This window comes from Hyla sarda, chromosome 3 (assembly GCF_029499605.1).
Source record: "Hyla sarda isolate aHylSar1 chromosome 3, aHylSar1.hap1, whole genome shotgun sequence".
NCBI lineage: Eukaryota > Metazoa > Chordata > Amphibia > Anura > Hylidae > Hyla > Hyla sarda.
The window spans coordinates 200,054,186-200,077,113 of record NC_079191.1 but is presented as its reverse complement, the minus strand read 5'-3'; the positions used below and the strand labels follow the sequence as shown (position 1 = coordinate 200,077,113).

Sequence of the window (22,928 nt, the reverse complement as noted above, 5' to 3'; positions counted from 1 at the left end):
ACTTGAAGACTCTATTCCAATTCTTGGGTAAATTCATTGAATGCAGAATAAAAGGTTGCATTTATTCAATACCTTAAAACAATCCAAAATAAGACAACCAACAACATAAATTCACCATACCCAATGCATAGGAAAAAAAAGTTAACCAAAATACAAGCAATAAAGGACACTGACCCTAACCCTTGTGATTTAGGGTGGCCCAGGTGGGGGCACTGGAATCTACACCGTCCCTACACTAAGCCCAGGGTATTCTAAGCCTAGACAGAGTAATCGTTCTGAGGATGGCCCTGCACAGAAACCTCTCCAGGTAAATCTAGTTAACCCTTAAAATGCAACTAACTTACTAATGTATAGAGGCTCTCTCTCTAAGGGGACAAGACCCTAATGCTTTCAGGTATTACACCTCTAGTAATAATTGACCTGCAAAAGTACAAAACAACTCTTGGATAGTCTTATTTAGTACCAAAAACCAAGTAAACCATTCCATTACTGGAAAGCATAACAGAGCAATGCCATCCCCTGAATAGGAATTTTTCTTTTTTTATCTAGGTCAGTTCCAATGAATCTTATCCATATTAAAATATAAAACACAGCAAACATAGCATGTTTATAAAATCAATACACTCAATAGCTATAGAACCCGTTCTTAGACTCATCTTCTGTTGCTCTTGTTAGGGACCTAAACAAGCTTGTGTAGACCGGAAAAACTTTCCACTTTACTGAAAAGAGAACTTTCTGTGACTACGTCTGCACCTTCTAGACATTTTTAACAATATGGTAGTAATCCAAACAACAAATTGAGAGGTTGACAGGTATGCAGGAATCTGAGATATTACATTGTACTAATAAGGTATACTTGCACTTTTCAGACACTACAGCAGTAAATACCCATGACAGAGGTTTTTATTAAAATGCATTATAACCTGAAAAAAATTAAAGATACTGTACATCCTAAATTGCTAGTGTTGACTGTCCAGAAAATATAAGTTTAACAGAAATGTAACTAAATTTTGTGACATAAATGTGCATAGTAATAGTATTTTCATAAATACTTTTTTTCTCTTTACAAAACAGTAAGGCATTTAGTAAGTTAACAGCCCTTTGTATGACTAAACAAAAGTACATTTATATCCAGCAAATGGAATAGTCGTGTTCACTTTAGTTCAGATGCTATTCAGACAGCATTAAATTTTCCACTCCAGTTCTTGTTTCTAAATCTAATCATGTTTTGAAAGCTAATTTAAAGATGTTTTCTACCAAACTGCCTCCTGGTCTTGAAATCAATTTCTGTAATGTTTGGCACACAGAAGTGGATGGGGCACTAATTCCACCATAATCAAGGTCATTGTAATAAAGTCCACTTATCAATGCATAGTTACATTCAGGGTTACAAAACCAGCAGACAAGATATCAGCTAGAACAAAAAAGGGGTTATTACTTATAGTCTTCTAGGCCAGATTTACCAAACTATCCAAAAGGAATAAGCACAAAAATAGAAAAAGAATATCAATGGCACTCACCTATTAAAATTCTAACTTTATTAAGTTTAATTAAAACGGCTGATTGCCAGTAGATCAAACAGAACGCATCAGCCAATGCTGAGGGTGTTGGTTACGGAACAGTTTGGCTAAACTCTTCCGCTCTTCCGTAGCCATCATCACGCTCGGTTTTATCTGATGCGCTCTGTATGCTCTACCAGCAGCCAGCCGTCTTAATGGACATTATAAAGTTAGAAGTTTTAATAGGTGAGTGTCAACAATACATTTTTTTTTGTGCTTATTGTTGCAAGCTTCCCCCCCCCCCCCATTTTCGTGGTGCACCCCACATGATCCTTTGTTCTTTCTTGCCAATTATTATAGGTGGCTATAAAGGGGTTTTGTTTTCAGAACAAATTTTACATTGCATCTCGATTTGTTTAAGCATAAAATGCATGTAAAATGATATACTGCATGTGCAGAGACCTCAGAACCAAAATTACATTTTTTTTGTTGAATGAGGTAGGTATAACCATAATTTATTTTTCAACTAAGAATTCCTGACAGATCTTAGCAACAATTGAATGGCACATCCTGAATTCCCTGCTTGTCATATGGTGATTGGCTCAATTAAAAAAAATAATAATAATTACGCACAAATCCCATTCAGTGGAATTTTGCGGAATGTGGAGTAAATTTACAGTACATTTTAGCAGAATTTTCAGTGGAATTCTGCCTTCTGAACATAGCCTCGCTACAGCTACAAGCAACAGATATTGCAGATATAAGCATTTCTAAGATTTTCTAATAGGAAAGACCAAGAGAAGGGACAACTAACAAAAGCAAGCAATAGGCTAATTAACAGGTAACTCCAGATAAAATATTGCCATATACATAACCTTCATATTTTTTGTGGATACTTTTGGATAGCGCTGGTTTGTTTTGTGGAGAGGAGGAAATGCTCCACTTCAAAAAGGAAGAAAAACTGACTACCTTGTAAGACAATATCCAACCCATTTGTGAATACTTATATAGAGGTACCTAGCATATACATACAAATAAATAAATAAATAAAATAAAATGATGATTTGTTCATTTTGCGTTTTTACCCACTGCGGATTTGTAGAGAGAAATATTCACTGCAGAATTGCAAGTATTAAATCCTTCTTTACATGTTGCGCAGTTTTCTCATGCTTATAATTTAGCACTACATACCATTGGGTGAAATATAACCCTGAGCAGAGAAAATGTAGAATTTCTACTTAGCCCTCCATACGCAGCATCATCTTTCCATCAAATCTCCTATTAATTCTTTCACATCCACTATTACATTCTACCTTTAACAGCCAATTTCTTTTCGTTTTCCCCCAAAAACCTGTTAATACCATCTCAGTAGGTAGAATGTATTTTCTTACAGACCATAGAGTAAAGAAATCATTCCCTGTGGAGGAAATAAAAATTACTTTCTTCAAGCCATCCCAGGAGTCCCTGTCTAATATTGATAGCTTAGAAATTGAAACGCCCATCTCTAAGCTCCTTATGTGACCCTTTAATGCATTTTCACCTTGACATGCAGCTACAATAGGAAAAAAGAAACAACTATCAAAGAACTGAATGATGAGACTGGTGAAAAGGGGCCTGAAATGAAGGATGTGCCCACTGTAGCACTGGGGGGGAGAAGATGTCTAACTCCACAGGAGAAAATACTGACATGACATCCTAGCTAACCTGGAAAGATCATGAAAAGGTAGAGGAAATAAAAAGATCACAAACTTTCTGACTGTAAAAGAACAAGACACTTTCATGTGACAAAAGAAATAGAATTCACTCTACACTGGAACCTGCTGAGAACTTTAAAATCTGCTCTATGCCTTATATTCTTAAAGCATTATTTAAAAACGTGACATATAAAAAGGACAGTAACAAACCAAATCAATATATGAACTATACATGAACACAGTGTAACATGTAAAACAAAATGACCAAAAAAGGATCAACTTACTAGTTCTGTTCAACAGGCTACAGGGACATTAACATAATTAAAGGAGAACTCCGGAATAGGAAAATTATCGGCCAAAACTGCCGGCAGTAAAAAAAAACTTAACAGGTACATACCTTCCTTCGCTCCCCCAATGCCTCCGGTAGCCGGCTTCGGCCTCCGCCGCGATCCTCTTCCTGGTTGCCGGTCGTCCGCGAGTCATACTACACTCAGCCAATCACCGGCCGCAGCGAAGTCCCGACTCGGCCGGCGATAGGCTGAGCGGCAGCGTGACATTTTCGGCCCCGGCAGCAGGTGCCAATGTAGTGAAGAGTTATGTATCTTGAAGCGTTCTCACACTGCCACTGAGCCTATCGCTGGCCGAGTCGGGACTTCGCTGCAGCCGGTGATTGGCTGTATGACTCGCCGACAATTGGCAACCAGGAAGAGGGTTGTGGCGGAGACCGGAGCGTGTTACCAGAGGCCCTGGGGGAGCGAAGGAAGGTATGTACCTGTTTATTTTTTTTTACTGCCGGCAGTATGGACGATAATTTTCCTAACGTTAATATGACATTTCTACAGATATTACTCCTTCTTTATGATAAAAAAAAAGTTTTGTTAAAAAAGGCACTCATCACCTATTCACAGGCTAGTTGACGGATCAACTGATTAATCTGAAAGATTTTCTGTTGTCTTACATCTACATTATGTTTGATAGGTTTTAGTGTTTCCATGGACAATTTATGTTCCAAAAGGTCTTTGACTGTGGCAAAAACTACATTGCACCCTTGCAACTGTGAAAGCCAAATAGTACTGCAAGTGGTTGACATATTTTAAACACCTGAACACTGAATATATGCAGCTCCACAGAATATTTCCAATCTGTACACCATTCAAAGCTTTAGTTTCTGCAGTGTTGAGAGAATTAAAGGGGCACTCTGCTGCTCAGCGTTTGGAACAATCTGTTCTGAACGCTGGAGCCGGGAGCTCGTGATGTCATAGCCCTGCCCCCTCATGACATCACGCCCCACCCCACCCCCTCAATGCAAGTCTATGGGAGGATGCGTGACGGCTGCCACGCCCCCTCCCATAGACTTGCATTGAGGGGGCGGGGTGTGATGTCATGGGGTGGGGCCAGCTCCAGCATTCAGAACAGTTTGTTCCAAATGCCGAGTATCCCTTAAAGAAGCCCAGGAGCAATAGAGAATGTAATAGACTATTGAGGGGTTTATCCTTATGCTTTACATTACAAAAAAAAAAATGCAACATTATTGATAAGTCTCTTGTATTCAGTATTTTGTAAATCTATTGCTTGTAAGCAATTTGGTTCTAATTCATTTTATTGGGGGTGAAGTTACTCATTTGGAGGGTTCTATTATTTTAATGATGGCTTACAATACCTATGACTATGAGTAAGGCTGGTTACTGGCTGAACCCAGTTAGTTTTATCCTCTATATGTATTTGTTTTACCATGCTGTGATGGCTGTATCTGATTTTATATATGAACAATAAAGGAGCACAGATCAAATGAGTGCTGATCCATAAAATAAAAATTAAAAAAAAAAATTAAAAAAAAAGTGAGCTTGCATAAAGCGGAAAATAATTAGCCAAATTATGACTGAAATAGAAAAAGAAAAACAGGAGGGGTGATCAAATTTTTTAGAGTCTGTCATTACCAAATGTTTGTGTGTAATTTACAGGCCATAATGTCCAAGCATTACCTTATATGTATGACAAGCTTAAAGTGGGATATGAACTTCTTCCAATAATGCTTCCAATAATGCACCCCCCCCCCCCCTGAAGGAGCCGCCGACTCAACAATTCAGTGACTGAGGTGGGCGCTCATGATGGCCATTGACTAGTGAGCAGGCAGTTTCTGCAGGGTTGGCTCGTCATCCGCAGACAGCCCCTTATACTTATGTATAAACTGCAAAAACCAAGAATACAGAAAGACAAACTGCATGATTATTTAAATGCAAGGTGTAAACTAGGACTAATCTAAGCTACACTGTTTTAATAAAATGATAAAAAAAAACAATCACATTATCAACTCCAATCTCGTTTCATTTCTACGGCAGCAAAAAGTGGCAAAAACATAACCACTTAGCTGAAGAAAAACACAGCCTTCTAAGAAAATACTATACTAATTCTTCATAAATCACCCCCTTAAATAATTTAGTTATTTAAATATTTATAAAATGGCTTTTTTCACAGCTTTTGCCCAGCTACAAAGCAAATTTCACACACTTGCCCACCAACGAGAACAAAATAAATAATTTTCTCTCATAAATAATGCAATTTAAAACTAGAAGGTCGCTATCTTTTCAAAAAGTACATGTTGCTTTCATATATTAAGGCAGCTGTAGGAAAAGGAAGAAATAAGCACAGGCTTTGATCAAGAGCAAATTCATCATCTGCACAATAATCTAGCCCGGTTTACGAAAGAAAAAAGACTGGACAAAGCACTAGAGGTAGAGGTACACCACAGACTAGAGGTAGAAAACCTACTCCACAGAAGATCTACTCCATCTACCCAATGTTTTGACATGGAAGAGCCTTGAGACCTACTTCGTTTTGGAACACAGTGCTCTCTGCTGACATCACGAGCACAGTGCTCTCTGCTGACATCTCTGTCCATTTTAAGAACTGTACAGAGTAGGAGAAAATCCCCATAGCAAACATATGCTGCTCTGGACAGTTCCTAAAATGGACAGATCTGTCAGCACTTGGATTACTGTTATTATACAGCACTAACAGACCAGTCAGTCAACAATCTCATAATCTAATGTTCCTATTTTCACTACACATTTGGAGTGTGGGAGAAAACTGGAGTATGAAAGAAAAAAAACATGCAAACGTTGGGAAACCCTACAGATACTTTACTTTGCCATATGCACACCCAGGACCACAGCTCTGTAGGGCAGCAATGTTAACCACTGTGTCAATTGGTTACATTTAGTTAGTAACCCATGGGATGAGTTTCCCTATAAGACTAGTGATGCCCTTAACAAGGAAACAATTTAGCAATGTCTTCATTCAACCCCAAGCAGACTCCTCTAAAGTCACGTGACAAATTAACTATTTCATGATCAAGGAAGATGACTTTGTGGGCACTCTCAAGACACCTAGCCACTAGAACACACATTCAGGAGTGCTACCTGGACACGTTCCCTTTCTTCTCCTCCCAAATACAACACTTTTGGATGTCACTGTTGGTCCCCTGTTCCTTAATTCTTTTTACATGTTAGTCTTGTGGCAGGGTCCATTTCTATAGATGTAACAGACTTTAATCTACTCTTTCTTAGATGTTTTACAATGAAGATTTAATAAAGACTGGAGTTGTAAAAGGAAAAAATAAACTGATGATTAAATTTGGCTGCATGGCTCCTACATCTGCCACAATCTGTGTATGGTACCTTATGTGGTATAAGTAAGGATGTACCTTACTACATATTTTACAATATTCTAAAAATAAACTGCACAAATGGTAACACAAAGATTCAATAGTAGCCAGCTTTCAGTCTAACGTAGCCACATTTAGGACTGTGTAAGAGTTAGGGCTGGGCGGTATGACCAAATGTGTGTATCACGGTATTTTTCAAACTTTTGGCGGTTCCACGGTATATAACGGTATTTCCTAGCCCCCCCCTCCCCCATATTAATTATCAGCCCACATCCCCATCGGGGTAAATACTCACATGTCACCCACAAGCGCTGCCCTCCTCGTCCTGTTTGTTGCGGCCACTGGCACTCTATACTGCGCAGTATCCCTATGCCCGCGCTGCAAATAAACTTTAACGCACCTACGTCGGCCTTACGCTGGGGACGGGAACGTCGGAGAGCAGTCAGCCTATCACCGGCCGCAACGATGTTCCGCCTCGGCCGATGATAGGCTGAGCCCACCGTCATGTAAGAAGCCGGCTTCTTACATGACAGTGCGCTCAGCCTATCACCGGCCGAGGTGGAACATCGATGCGGCCGGTGATAGGCTGACGGCTGTCCGACGTTCCCATCCCCAGGAAACAAGTGAAGCCGGTACCGGACTAACGGGAGGTGAGTTAAAGTTTATTTTGTTTATTTTCTGCAGCCCGGGCATAGGGATACCGCACAGTATAGAGCAGTGGTCTTCAACAGCCGTTGGCTGTCCGGGCATGCTGGGAGTTGTAGTTTTGCAACATCTGGAGGTCCTCAGGTTGAAGACCACTGGTATAGAGTGTCAGTGCCGGCGGACGCAACAAACAGGATGAGGAGGGCAGCGCATGAGGGTGACATGTGAGTAGTACCCTGATGGGGACAGCGCTGGGCTGGGCCAATAATTAATGGGGGGGGGGGGGGGGGGGGGGCGGCAGAACAGCGCTCGCGGGTCACATAGGATTAGTTCCCTGATGTGGGGACAGTGCACGCTGGGCTGATTAATTCATTCCTGCAGGGGAGGGGCCAAAATTGTATTCCGGTATGGGTTAAAATTCATAACGTGCAGCACAAAAATTTTGGTATTCGGTATGAACCGGTATACCGCCCAGCCCTAGTAAGAGTTCTGCTGTGGAGTACCAGTGCAGTCAACAATGTGCTACCTGTGGTACAAGTGCTCCAAACACTTCTAGTACTGCCTCTCTGCACAGTATAACCAATGCAATCTGATCTACTTTTTCACCCTTCAATGCTGCTGAGAACACCATCAAATCCGCAACGACGATTCACAATACCTTAAACCGTTAAATATGCATTAAAAGATAGCGCCAATGAAAGCAATAAAAGCCCAATCAATAAGCTCCATAATCGGATCTTCTGTATCCAAGAAGGTTCTATCAAGTCCAGGCTATAGCTTAAATTAGGCACAAAATGAACTCCAGCTATTCATAATGCACAGAGCTGGAAAACTTTTCCAATTTCATCTTTCAGTAATGCTGTGTAATCTGTAAAGTAGGAGGGGAAAGAGATCAACGTACTGCAGGGCATGGTCACTGGGCTGTAGAGCACATTACAGGCAGGCTAGCTAGGCCAATGTTTATACTCAATGCTGTACAAACACTACATCAAAATTCATAGCTTTCCTGCAAATATAATCCATTTCAGAAGGGTGGTTACATTTACGGAGTACAGTGGGCTTTTGTAATCACAAATGTGAACACAGTACAGCAGAAACCTAATAAAGAAAGCGTGGATGTGAGAGAAAATACTCTAGAAAAGACATTAAAGAGGTATTCTGGATAAATAAAACTCTTTCTTTAAAATGATAATAAAATATTTAGCAGCCTGCAGTCCACTCAGTCCTGCTTACCCCTTCTGAGATGTAGACCACATGATCACGATCTTAAAAAGGGGTCTGGCTTTCTATAGCAAAACAGGCTCACTGCTGATGTCATGGCTCTGTGCACAAATAGAGAGTGCCAACGCAGCCGTGGCTGATGAAGCGGAACTTCCGCGAAACGCGTTGAATTGTGGGAATAAAGAAAAGCTGCATTTTGTCTGATCTCCAGCGCCTTCATGATCTCTGCCTGTTTGGAGGGAATTTATATTGCATCTGTTATGTGAAGCGGAGCAGCTGCTGAGACCTTATTTCTAAACACACTCTCTTCCATGGTTGTACTTGGATGGAGTTCAACCGTATCTGGTAAGCGCTAATTCACATTGAGTGTTACCATATTTTATCTGGGTATCACACAAGGGAGCGCATCCTTGTGTTTTCTTTTTCTTCTATAGTGGGCAAGGAACCGGAAGAGTGGGCAGGTTCCTGGCAGTGAGACATAGGGAGCAAAGACTGCTGGGAATCGTAGTTAATCATCAGCGCCTAATACAGGAAGTGCTACTGCAGTACCAAATAGGCAACCAGAACAGGTCTTTTCTGACAGAAACAAATGTGGGGGCATTAGTCCCCCATCAGAAGGCTTTTATTCTAAATAAACTAAAGCAACTTGTCATATCTGAAAAACCCCTATGGGACACATTCTACTCTAGCTGACTACATGGGCCCATATATTACATAACACCACATTTAAAAGACAATGGAGTTTGTCTATGGGATAACAGTTAAGATAAGCATTGAACCAAAGGAACTGTCCGCTTTGCCAGTCACTTGATCAGGTAGGTCCCCCCAATGATTGGCTGAGGAGGCAGTTCCGATGCGGTCAGCACATGAACTAGTGGTGAGCGTCAGGGACTTCAATGCCAGCTGTGTGTGTGATTGGGGGGGGGGGTGGAAAGACAGATTAGTATGTATTTTTTGTTTAGTTTTATACTGCTCTGAGACTATTTTAAATATTATTATGAAGCTGGAACGGTTATGTTTAAATGCAAAACCACATAAAGGGGGCCCGTAGGTATATGTGATGGGTGGCATTTGTGGTGACAGTGTCTACTTTCAGAAAACATATGGGTATGGGGTATTTTTTTATTTTATAATTCAGATTTTGTCAAGTGTGCCAAATGTCCTGGAAGGAAAATACGGTAGTTAACTTACACCTTTCATGCTGTAACCAAAACTAAGTAGTAGGGATCGACCAAAATCGTTTTTTTAGGGCCGATACCAATACTCTGTGGAGGTTAGGGTCGATATTCTGGTATAAGTTATCGGCTATTTATCCCCCCGCGACACCGCTGCAGATCATTGATTTCAAGCTGGCGCTTTAAATCAATGCACTGTAGTGGCTTTTGCAGTGCCCTAGACCGCCTCCACCACCCGCTTCTCTCCCCCTACCGTAATGGGGGTGGTCGGGGCCATCCATCCTTCCTGTAGTGTCCGGGGGCGTTCAGGGTGTACCGGTCCGGGCTGTCCTTCTCCGGCGGTCTTCTTCTTCACTCTGGGCAGGCTCCGGCCTAGTACGCTGCATAGACGCCGCTGCGCAGTGACACCCGTGCGCAGCGACGCACCTGACGTCACGGCGTAGCGGCGTCTATGCAGCTACTAGGCCGGAGCCTGCCCGGAGTGGAGAAGATGACCGCCGGAGAAGAAGGACAGCCCGGACCGGTTCACCCTTCACCCGGAACGCCCCCGGACACTACAGGAATGATGGATGACCTGGACCACCCCCATTACGGCTAAGTTTAATTTTTTTTTATTGACTCGGAGGGTGGGGGAGGGACCCGACCGGTATAGCGGTATGGGCAAAAATCCATACCGGTATACCGCCCAGCACTACGGTGGGGGGTGCGACACGGTGCGGTGGGTCGGGTCGGCCATACCGATAATCGGTCGATCCCTACTAAGTAGTATACAAATAATTTTTCTACATATGTCACAAGAGATTATCCATTTTCTCCAAGCTTATGTCTGACTGTAATGTAAGAGGAGTTGAGGAATGCCAAGTCACACCCTCAGCTATCTGCCAGCAAAGACATGGAAGAGTTATGCAGGAATTAAATTGGTGTTATCCAAATAATTTTTACATGCCTGTTTTAGGGCCATAAAGAAAAACATGCAGACTGGCAAAGTCTGTAGGCACGCTTTCCTTGTAAGTCTGTTGTTCCTTTAAGAGGAGAGTATTTACTCTCATGGTGTCGGAAAATACTCCTCTAAGGCAGAGTTTACTTGCCCCAATCTGTTGGTGGTATATGTTGGGAACCTGTCAAACAAAATGATGACATATACCATGGTGTACAGGCAAAAGGCTCATTCTGTTTAATGGCCCCAACGTAGTCTACTATTTTTTTAATAAAGTGACTGAAATTTGCCCTTAAAGGGGTACTCCGCCGCTAGACATCTTATCCCCTATTCAAAGGATAAGGAATAAGATGTCTGATCGCGGAGGTCCCGCAGCTGGGGGCCCCCACGATCTCCCTGCTGCACCCGTCATTTAGAGCATCGGGTGCAGCGCTGGAGATTCGTGGCGTCACAGCCACACCCCATCAATGTAAGTCTATGGGAGGGTCCGCCCCCTCAATGCAAGTCTATGAGAGCAACAGTCACACCCTCTCACATAGACTTGCATTGAGGGGGCATGGCCATGACGTCACGAGCGGGGTGTGACCGTGTAGTCACAAACCTCCACCCCGCATAGCCAGTCATTCGGCACGGAGCGAAGTTGCCGCAGTGGGACCCCCACGATCAGACATCTTATCCCCTTATCCCCTAAGACGTCTAGGGGCGGAATACCCCTTTAAGTAATAATGTAATGCCAACTTTAGTGAAAAAGCCACCTAAAAGTAGCAGTCCAGTTTTAGCATGTAATTTGCGATTGTTGGCCTGGATTAATAGCTAATGGTTTTTCAGAATCTTTGCTTACACATTTATTAGCATATGCTGCTTTGCACAAGAATTTGTGGATATTTGCTTGTTAAAGCCACACTGACTGAGGCTGCTTTCACACTGTAAAATACTCCCGTTAATAAACGCCCATTATAAACAGCTGTTAGAAAATCCCATTATAGTCTATGGGATTTTTCTAATAGCCGTTTTAACCCGTTATTACCCGTTAATAATGGCCGTTATTTTGTGATGGGCGATAGGAACGGGAGAAATAGTGCATGCACTATTTCTCCCGTTCAATCGCCCGTCACAAAATAACGTCCGTTATTAATAATACGATAACGGGTTAAAACGGCTATTAGAAAAATTCCATAGACTTTAACTGCCGATCTCCTGGGATTTTATAATGGGCATTTATAACGGGAGTATTCTACAGTGTGAAAGCGCCCTAAGTGAGCAGAGCTAAAAGGTGGCAGGATTTCACGGAAAGTGTGTGTTGCCTCCCGTGTTCACTGTCTTTACTAAATAATTATAACTAAAATCTACACCAAAATCCAAATTGTGTAGATTGCAGTCTCAGGTGCACGGGCAGCCCAAGATGTAAGTAACTTATGAGGAGTGGAGCACTTCAGTGCAGATCAGCTGCTTTGTGGAAAATCTGTCTCATAATTCTTTTGAAAAATGTGTATTTGTTTTCTGCAAACACATTTTGAAGACTGAGTTACTGAAACATAAAGTATATCAGAAAACAATATTACTTAAACAGGTGCTGAAACTTGTTAAAACCCATAATTGAGTATATTTTTTAAGCTGTCTATGCATTTTGGCTGCCGTGTGCCTGTTAGGCTCTTTTCACATTTATGGTATATTTTTATACACATTTTTACAGTAATAATAGCTCAGTCTTCACTAAATTCTTGTTGTCAAAAACAACTAAGCCCTCAACAGATACCATTAAAATAAATGGATATTATCTGGATTTGCCAGTATTCTAACAGATTCACAACAACTATGTTGCATCCGCTTCCAAGCAGAGACCACCTTCCAGAAATCCAACACACAAGGTCTTCCTTACCTTCTCCACAGCAGAGGGTTTTGCCGGTTTCTCAGACTCTCTTTCCCTTTTCTTCTCTTCCCTTTTCTTCTCCTTTTCTTTCTGGTAACAGAGAAATTCCAATATATTATTTAGAGGAGCCATGTCAAAACAGCCTGGAAACTACAATATGGAAACTATATTTGGGGGCCTGCATAGACTACTCGAACACCTATACATACATGTCAGAGTCCTATAAGTGAGAGGACCACAGCACATCCTTACACACGCCACTATTACACAAACATCCAGGAATTCAGCTGGATTTACTCTACACCCCAGAAAAAAACTTCTGGTACATTCACACACTGTACATTTAGAACAGAAATTTCTGTGACTTCAGTTGAAGGAGGCTTGCCGAATGCATATACAAAAACAATCCTATGCAGATAAGTAGAACAGATTTTTAGTAGCAGAAAATTCTGTTGTAAACCAACAGTGTGTAAACTTAAGCTGAGGATACATTCACACATACAGGATCTTTATATTTTAATGTAAACTAAAGGATTCAACACTGTATTAAATCTGCAGCGCATCCTGTATGTGTAAATATACTTATAGGAAACACTCACAAGCTCCTAACTAGCAGCGGATTTTTCGCTGCAGGAAATCTGCTGCAAGTAAAGCGCAACTGTCATGGATATTGTACCCCCCAGACTAATAACATGATAGTATAGATGATGATGCGTGTAATGCAGCTGTACTTTTGGCTGCTCTTTATCACACATTATCAGCAGGAAAATAGTTTTATCATGCGGTCAGCAACTGTCGGATAGGCGTGGCTGGGGATCGTAAGGCCCCACCTCCACCACGCCTATCCCTGTAAGTGAGCGCTGGGACCACTGTGTGATTGACACACAGGCCCCCACCCCTGATGTCCATGATGTCCGGTCCAGCGTGACTCCACTGAGCCTATACATATTATGTGCACCTTTATGATATACAGTGCCCGTACTCCTCTTCCTTCTTCTCCTGGTGCCGGAGACGCGCTGCTTCTGCTTTCACTAGAGGCAGAAAGAAAGCGCTCACTCCCGTTGTCTGCCACCAGCGCAGTGCGCCTGTGCAGTGCTAGAGGCAGGGAGGGAGCTCTCTAGTGAAAGCAGCGCGTCTCCAGCACCATGAGAAGAAAGAAGAGGAGTACGGGCACTGTATATTATAAAAGGTGCACATTATATGTATAGGCTCAGTGGAGTCACGCCGTTCCGCACATTATGGACATCGGGGGTTGGGACCTGTGTGTCAATCACACAGTGGTCCCAGCGCTCACTTACAGGGGATAGGCGTGGTGGAGGCGGGGCATTACAATCCCCAGCCACGCCTATTCGACAGTTGCTGACCGCACAATAAAACTATTTTCCTGCTGATAAAGCGTGATAAAGAGCAGCCACAGGTATAGCTGCATTACACGTCTTATCTATACTATCCTGTTATTAGTCTGGGGGGTACAATATCCATGAAAGTTGCGCTTTAAGCTAAATTTTAACAAGTTTGCTGGCAGTCAGAAAATTTGCTCCTATTGCAGACCCATAAAAGTCAATGGTAGCATAACCTGCAGTGGATTTCCCATGACGAGAAACCTACTGACAGTAACATGCATGTGAACCTACCCATAGGGTACATTTACACGTGCCACGTATGTTACAGATTTTACGCTCGTAAATCAATGTAACCAAATGATTGAACGCAGCATCAAATCTGCAGCAAACAAGGTACATGTAAAGGTACCCTTATAGAAGAAAAATAGAATATTAAAGAGCTAAAATGTATCTATATTAGAATCATTACTACTATTTATTTTAAAATCGCCATTGATTCAAGGGCTCTTTACATATAAGGAATAAAAGACATAACATAAAGACAAGTACAATGAGCATGACAGACTAACACAGAGAGGGAGAGGGCCCTGCCCACAAGGGCTTACAATCTACAAGGGGAGACAGGGATGTGGGAATTGTATTGCCCGACGCCTGAGACATGCAGTTCCGGGCGCCGGGCAGGTGAATTCTTCAGGCATTTAGACCTAATTTGGGCAAGAATTGCTAAATGTCGGAGGAATTCACATATGATGGGGCAAGACTGTCTTGCCCCGTCACTAAACTGCTATAGACCACTGCTGCAAGATGCAGCCTATAGCAAGCCTTCCTGGCAGAGGTGCGTGCGGTGAGTGACGTCATTGCACGGGCTGCGCAGGATGCCGGGATGCTGACATAGCTCATCCCGCAAAAATAGGTCCACACACAACTCTGTTGGGCAAAAAATAAAAATGTTATGGCTGTCACATGGCAAAGCAAAAAAGTGAATTTATTGTGAAAACTAAGTTTCTGGCACCAGCTGATAAAATTTTCAGCTGGAGTACCCTTTTAAGGTTACGTCATTAAAGGGGTATTCGGGCTTATCTCCTAACCAAAAGATAAAATGTATGATCGCAGGGGTCCCACCTCTTGGGACCCCGCGATATCGGTGCAGCCCCTGGCATTCTGTGGCTGGTGCTGCCTCCGAGACAGGGAGGTGATGTCACGGCCACGCCCCCTAGTGATGTCATGCCACACACCCTCCATTCATGTCTATGGGAGGGGGCGTGACTGTCGACACGCCCCCTCCCATAGACATGAATGGAGGGGGCGTGGTGTGATATCACTAGGACCCCTGCGATCATACATCTTATCCCCTATCCGTTGGATAGGGGATAAGATGTATAAAGCCAGAATACCCCTTTAAGGAGTTAATATGTACACTGACAAGTGGTAATTTATATAAAAAGGATGTAGACCAATACTGGTCTGCCACATACGACTTATCAGCCTGTGATAATGGTTATGATGACCTGTAAAACTTTCAGGAACACCAGAACACTTGTCACCCACGTGCTCACCGGCAAGTGAGATATGGAATACTAGCATGTGAGATGTAGCAGTCCATCTCTAATTTGTAGACAGCGGCTATAAATATTCCAGATTAAGTATTTGATGCTGAAACACAGTACTTTTGTCACATAATCTCTCTCAACATGGATGACTAGTGACAGAAGCTGCCTTTCAGCACAAACCTACTGAGAATTCTCTCTTGCGGAGCTCAAAAGTAGTAAGAGAATTCAGGCACTTCAAGGGAATCAAACAGAACAAGGACAAGAACATTACAGTTCTAGAGAGTCCTAGTGCCAGGAAAAATAATAACTAGCCTGTTTATTGCTATGCTTCATTGAGGATTTAACCATCTTAGAGACAAGGAACATAAAAAAGTCTATTCCCTAGGGTGCAAAAAAAAATAAAAAATACTTGAGTGACTTTGGCTACTGAATCGAAAAATTTAGGAGACGATACAATAGATTACATTTTTAGGTGATCAAAATTATTACCTATAACATTTTAGTAGCCATTTAAAATGTTTTCTCCTGTTGTGTTGGGTCTACATATGTCCGTCCATCAAGGTCACGCAGAATTTTGCTGACCCACATTTCAATAAAAAAAAGATTTTCACAGGACTGCCAAAATATCTTAACAGAAAACGCCTGCAGAACAATTTTAGGCACAAATCTGTGGCACGTGTACTTATAGTAGTATAGACAAATGGGACTGGCACTATTATACAATGCCACTGTTCACAAAGGGTAGGTTTCCAGTGCTGTTCGCATGCACACTTATACAGAGCGGGGGTGCTCATTGTAATGAAAGCAGTTCATATATGAAACAAATGCATAGGTAAGAAGAGGGCAACTCACCCACTGTAGTGCAACTCTAGCTTTTATTTTCTTCGGCGCGTACAAATCAGATGACAGCTGTTTTAGACGCTGCCACGTCCTTTCACAAGCCTCTCTGAAAGGACGTAGCAGGGTGCGAAACAGCTGTCGTTTGATTGCAGCTCCCCTTCCCACACGCTGTATATCCCCGTTGCTATGATTTGTACACACCAAAGAAAATAAAAGCTACAGTTGCACTACAGTGGGTGAGCTGCCCTCTTCTTCCCTCTGGATTTGTTTCCAATATACTTCTGTTTATTTTAATTTTGGCTGAAATATTATAACATGCATTTCTGGCATTCCATGGCGTTCCAACACATTACCTTCAAAAACTTTACCAGTTTGGTTTTAATGTTTTGGCTTATTGGTGTATGTGTATTTAAAAGGTACATGCACATAAACACATAGTTACGCAGATATACCAAGATAAGCAATATAGCTGTAATAACATAACCAAATTGGAAGGGTTAACGTTTTCTTTAAAATGATACCTCCAATTTGCTTTTGTCGACAGGAGCTTGCAGAGAAGGAGAGGATGCCGAAGGCTGCACAGCATCAGAAGAGGACGTCTGTACAGAGCAGATGAAAGGCAGAAGAAGAGACAGATGATCAGAATTAGTAAATGGCAAGACAGGCAAAGCAACAAGATCTAATTCCTTTCACTAGCTACATAGCACCTGGCAGAGACACAAAGAAGATCTTACAGCAGCGTATATATACCATCAGATATTACATTTCCTATATGTCAGGTGTATTAGCCCTCCATAGGCAAATTCAGTGCTGGCTATACGAGAGGCAAAAACACCTGATATCACCATGCTTACACCATAGAAAATAGTGACATCTAAAGCAAGATAATAGTCATCAGTGTTCATTCACTAAAAATACAAAGGTTTCAGGTCTTTAGGTTCGTAGAGTCCTGGAACAGCCTTAAAGGGGTACTCCGGTGGAAAAAAAAAATTCTAAATCAACTGGTGCCAGAAAGTTATACAGATTTGTAAATTACTTCTATTTAAAAATCTTATCACTTCCAGTACTAATCAGCTGCTGTATACTACAGAGGAAGTTGTGTAGTTCTTTACAGTCTGACCCCAGTGCTCTCTACTGCCACTTCTGTCTCTTTCTGGAACTGTACAGAGTAGGATCCAATCCCTATAGCAAACCTCTCCTGCTCCAGACACAGACACGGACAGAGAGCCCTATGGTCAGACTGGAAGAACTACACAACTTCCTCTGGAACAAACAGCAGCCAATAAGTACTGGAAGGATTAAGATTAAGGCATAAATTACAAGTCTGTTTAAATGGTCACTGTCAGATCTAAAAACTTTTTATATGTTGTTAATTAAAGACCTTTTATTAATGTGGTTGTTTAAAATATTTTGAATATTTAATAAAGAAAATGGCACCTAAAAGTCCTACCACTAGGGGTCTCCATACCTATTGGGACACTAACCAGTCCTGCAGCAGCATCAGGCTTGTCCAAGGCTGCATGAGCACCATAAGGGAGGGACACGCCCCTTCCCACCACACACCAATCACCTCCCACCACCACAAGGTAGGGCCATGCCCCCTTCCCACCACACACCAATCACCTCCCACCACCACAAGGGAGGGACACGTCCCCTCTCCCTGAGAGGATTTCTAACACTGTGAGCTAATGAAAAGAGGTATTTTTATGTGATATAGGCATAAAAATTTGATGTTCATGGCCAGGATTAGGTACCAAGTAACTTTTTTTTTTTTGTGGCATAAAACAGGTATGCTTTAACTTTTTGGCACCAGTTCATTTGGATTTTTTTTTCCTCCAGACTACGCCTTCAAATGTGTAATCCCATCTCATAAAGTGATGGCATATTGCTAGAATAGTGGTAGGAGTTCAAACTGAGACCCCAACATCCTATGAAAGAAAGGGCCACAGCAGTGACTTAGTGCTGGAATCCATGCATTTAGATGTGGACCAATTCTAAAGTTGTGGCATATTCTAGTGAGATGTCATCATTTTTAGAGATGGGAATAGCCTTTTCATTTTCTTCAAGATAATTTGCTGCGTATCCTCCTATGATCAGACACACAGGGCTAGGGGCCCGCATATCAGTCACATTGGCGCGCTCAGCCCACTTCTGTGCACACAGGGCTGCCGCCGGGCAGCTCTGTGTGTCTGCTCATAGATATGCAGCATATTGCCTGCTGCATATCCACTACGTCGGACATATGCACATATTCTTCAATAGACAGGACATAAAGCTACAAGTATTACTTAAAACATGGCAGTGCGTTGATTCATAGATCTTATAACTAGTCCAGGGTACAGAAAGGGATTTTTATTCCTGGAAAACTAGACTATGCTGTGAAATGTATTTATCCTGCATATATGAACTGGGTTCGTAACCATGAAAGATTGAATTCATGACACAATCTACCAGCTACTGCAGACTGTTCAACTAGAAAATAGGCATATATGTCCTTTAAAATCATAAAATACCTATAGTTCAGAGAAGTGTTTTTAAAACATTGTCTCCAGCTGTAGCAAAACTACAACTCCCAGCATGCCCGGACAGCCTTCGGCTGTCCGGGCATGCTGGGGGTTTGCTACAGTCAGAGCTTGGAAAACACTGTTTTAGAGGTTAGAGCTGCTTTCTATATTCATTTCCTATAGAAAGAAATGGATGAATTCTTATGTGTAAGCAATGTATGAAAGCGAGAATAGTCCATGAATATCCTCAGAAGTATACAGCTATCCACCAGAGTGGCAATAAACAAAGTGGATTCAAATGATGTATATACGGTCTAAGTATTTCTTCCATTTCTCCGCCGGAGCAGTGGTCTAGTCACATACACATGAGCTTACAATGAACAGCAGTTCTAATGATAAATCAATGTAGAGACCCTGCAGTATCAGAGTGCATAACCTCATTCCAAATGTTGTTCTGTGTGTATTACCCAGGGGTATTCGGTGGAATGGTTACGTAGGAAGCAGAACCCATGTACACACAAAAATAGGTTTCGTCTAAAAGCACACTCTCCTTGTGATGTCTGCATGTGCTGCTGATCACTTTAATGGAACCATTATCCCCCCCCCCCATGTTCCTTTCCCAGCTAAAAATGCAACAGAGAAACGCTCTCGCACTGTGCGCTAAATCTCCTCGGCAGTAATCCTGACATCTCCATGCTACCCCACAATGTCAATAAGCTAACTTTGAAAACGTGAAGCCTAAAGTGCCCCTCTGAGCTCAGGTTAAGGCACATTCTGGGCAAGTATAAAGGAACCGTACTGTAGAAGCTGGGAACAAACACTTCGCTTTGAGTTCTTGAAATTTCATTCCTTGTAAGTTGAAGAATTTATTTTCTAAGAAACACATAGTAAAATCTAAGAATGTGAACAAGAATTAGATGAGAGATGAATTACTGACTATACCTGTCATCATGCCTGGAAAATGGATTAGAGTGCTTGATCTGGCTACAGTGTAACCATACATTTAAGGGGAACTCTGGTACATTAGATCTTAGCCCCTATCCACAGAATAGGGGATAAGTGATGTAGGGGGGGTTCTGACCTCTGGGACCCCGCACAATCTCCTGCCCACCACCCCAATGTTCTGAAGCTTTGTTTTTGGAACACATGGTCTCCACTTGCTTGGAGCTACCGTGGTTGGTACCTCATCATGTATCTCGATGGGAGAGTCCCAGATACAGCGCTCGTGTAACTCCAGCTCTTCTATAGAGATACATGGAGGAGAAGTGTTGACCACCACTGTGCAGTGGTCGTCCGTAACCCGACACGGATCGGAGGACTCTCGTGCTGGTGGGAGAGCCAGGGCACCAGGCAGGAGATTGCGGTGGGTCCCAGCGGCTGGACAATAGGATATGCATTATTTTTATTTTTTTCCCATTGAACTCCAGTCCTTCCTACTGACGGTGTTTTCTATCCCCTCTTTTTTTTTTTTAAGCTTGTGTCTGCACTCTGCGCGCCACCACCTCAGTCCAACCCTATAAAAGTAGTAGTTAGCTACATAAGGGCCTTTTTCTTTCCTAGCAGCCTCCCAGTCTGACTGGGAGAGCTTGGTAAGTGAGCTATTACACCCTGTTAACACTGGTGTGGTGCTGTGCGGCGTCCGTTGCTGCCGTGGCACTGTGTCTGCAGGGAGGTGCGACCCAGGGACTGGTTTGAGTGGCATTGGGGCCGCTCTGCCAGTGGGTTGTTCCCCTGTGGGCACTGGTGTTGCGGCGGTGGCGATCGCCGCCCAGCACTGCGCCATTTTATGCTAGGGACGTTGGGGACCCACTCTAATTAGGTGGCCTTGACGTGGCGAGTGGGCTTGTACCTTTTGATCGAAATGCATACGAACAACCTGTTAGTTTTTGAATTTATGCTGAGAAGCAATTAGATCAATATACAATATGTAGATGTGCGACCATGTCTTTTTTTCTTCTTGAATTCACACTTCCTACAGACTGCTTCATTTACTGGAGAAAAACGGCTGTGTGAACAAGCTCTTTTTGTTATAGTACACTGAAAATAAAAAAAGGAAACAGTTTTTCAAACATTTTCCATGTCGACAGCCTATTAAACAAATTGACTGTGCTTTTAAATAAAGTAGCCACGCTTTTCCAATCCTGGGACAATTCTTTTAAAGGCAGAAGAAATACCAAAGCTGCAGGAAATTTCCTTCTGTAACGCTCAGCATGTAGGGTGCTGCTGAGCTTTAGTCTGCTGTTTGAGCTTTACAGGTTTCAATCGCAATTAGGCTCCTTCATACAACTGTGAAATGCATTTTCTGTGGAGCGGCAGGTTTATAAAATGATACAAAAGTGCTATAAGATAGTCTCATTAAAATCACTACATATTTGTATGCCTACTGTTTTAACTGCAGGGCATGTAGGATTGCCAAAACCCCCCGAAATAGTCCATAGTCGCAACAAACTGAATGTGTGTCCACAAGACTCCACTTGCTCTGCGGAAATCTCCCACCAGGTATCCTCAATAAGTGTCTCCCAGCAGTATAATCATAACTCCATTCTGTAATCACAACACCCACCCAGTCATACAAATTATAACGTACCTCAGGAGTCTCATTAGAATCATACTCCGGACGGCTCAGACTGCACTCGGGTTTACTGAAAGCTTGAGTCTAATGAGTCAGTTTTTGCCAGTAATTCCAAAACTGTTCCAAAATTAAAAAAAAAAAAAAAAAAAAAAAAAAAACGGAGAAAAATAGCATACCCTCCTAAAGTACACAAGTTCAACATTGGGTGTGATGAGCCTGTCCCATGAGTTTCCTAAAATATTACAATCTGAAAAGTACAAAACATGAAATGGGTATTCCGTATTAGAAAATTGTATTTAAATAAAAATCATCCCAAGTCATATAACTAATACAGTGGTCCCTCAAGTTACAATATTAATCGGTTCCAGGACGACCATTGTATGTTGAGACTGTAACTCTATGGAAACCTGGGAATTGGTTCTGAAGCCACCAAAATGTCATCAATAATAGGAAAAAGTGAGGATTAAAGAAAAATAAGTAGAAAACTACTATAAAGTAGATATAAAAGTATAACTATCTATAAACTACTATAAAGTAGATATAAAAGTAAGAAAGATCTGCTGGGAGCTGTAATCACTGTCTATGTCAGTGTTTCCCAACCAGGGTGCCTCCAGCTGTTGCAAAACTACAACTCCCAGCGTGCCCGGACAGCCGTTGGCTGTCCATTCATGCTGGGAGTTGTAGTTTTGCAACAGCTGGAGGCACCCTGGTTGGGAAACAATGGTATATGTAGAGGACAGGAGCTTCTTCAGGTCCTATACAGTACATGCAATGTCCCAAATGGAGCCACCCCTACTTGGTGTCCAAAGGAGCAGCTAACCCTGGCACAGGCGTAGTACAGAACATATAATACCTCCCTGTGCTGTAGGGGGCGCTACCAGACTGCCGGTCAGTGCTTGTACTTCAGTAATACAGGGGTTTTACCAGTAAAATGCCCATTCTGATTGGTCGGTTTCTCCAGTTGTGACACGTTTTGCAGATCTGGACTGTCCGTGTCATTGTATGTTGAGTCTGGTTTCAAGTTACAGTGGTCCAGAAAAGACCATTTTATGTTGAAACCATTGTATGTTGAGGCAATTGTAAGTTGAGGGATCACTGTATAGTGTCATCATAAATTGTACTGCTTCCGTGTGCTTTTGGGTGATTCAACCTAGACTAGAAATTGTGTAGTCATTTCATTGTCAGTGTGGCTCCTCCCTTCATCTTGTCTCTGAGTCTAAGCCCTGCCTCCTGAGTGATGTCATCACCTCTGACCAGCCCCTACAGCCTGCAGAGGTGTATTTACAGCATGCAGCCTATTCATGACAGGCAATAAATACAACAGATGTAGCAACAGCGTTGGTCAGGGGAACAGGCAGGATTGCTGTGGGAGGGGAGTAGGCAGGGTTGGAGGACTGTGATCATAAGCTGAAGA

At 42.3% G+C, this 22,928-nt stretch overlaps 1 protein-coding gene across 3 annotated transcripts in view; it reads right to left on the bottom strand.

Annotated features, from left to right (window-relative positions):
* The window catches only part of SMAP1 (small ArfGAP 1), a gene marked incomplete in the record, with an annotated part of 190,881 nt that overhangs the window by 71,463 nt on the left and 96,490 nt on the right, over positions 1 to 22,928 (bottom strand). For 2 of the 3 annotated variants that reach the window (XM_056565838.1, XM_056565839.1), the window contains 2 exon segments: positions 12,715 to 12,795; positions 16,960 to 17,037. In XM_056565838.1, coding sequence (XP_056421813.1) covers positions 12,715 to 12,795; positions 16,960 to 17,037 — 159 coding nt within the window. 3 annotated transcript variants of the gene reach the window in all.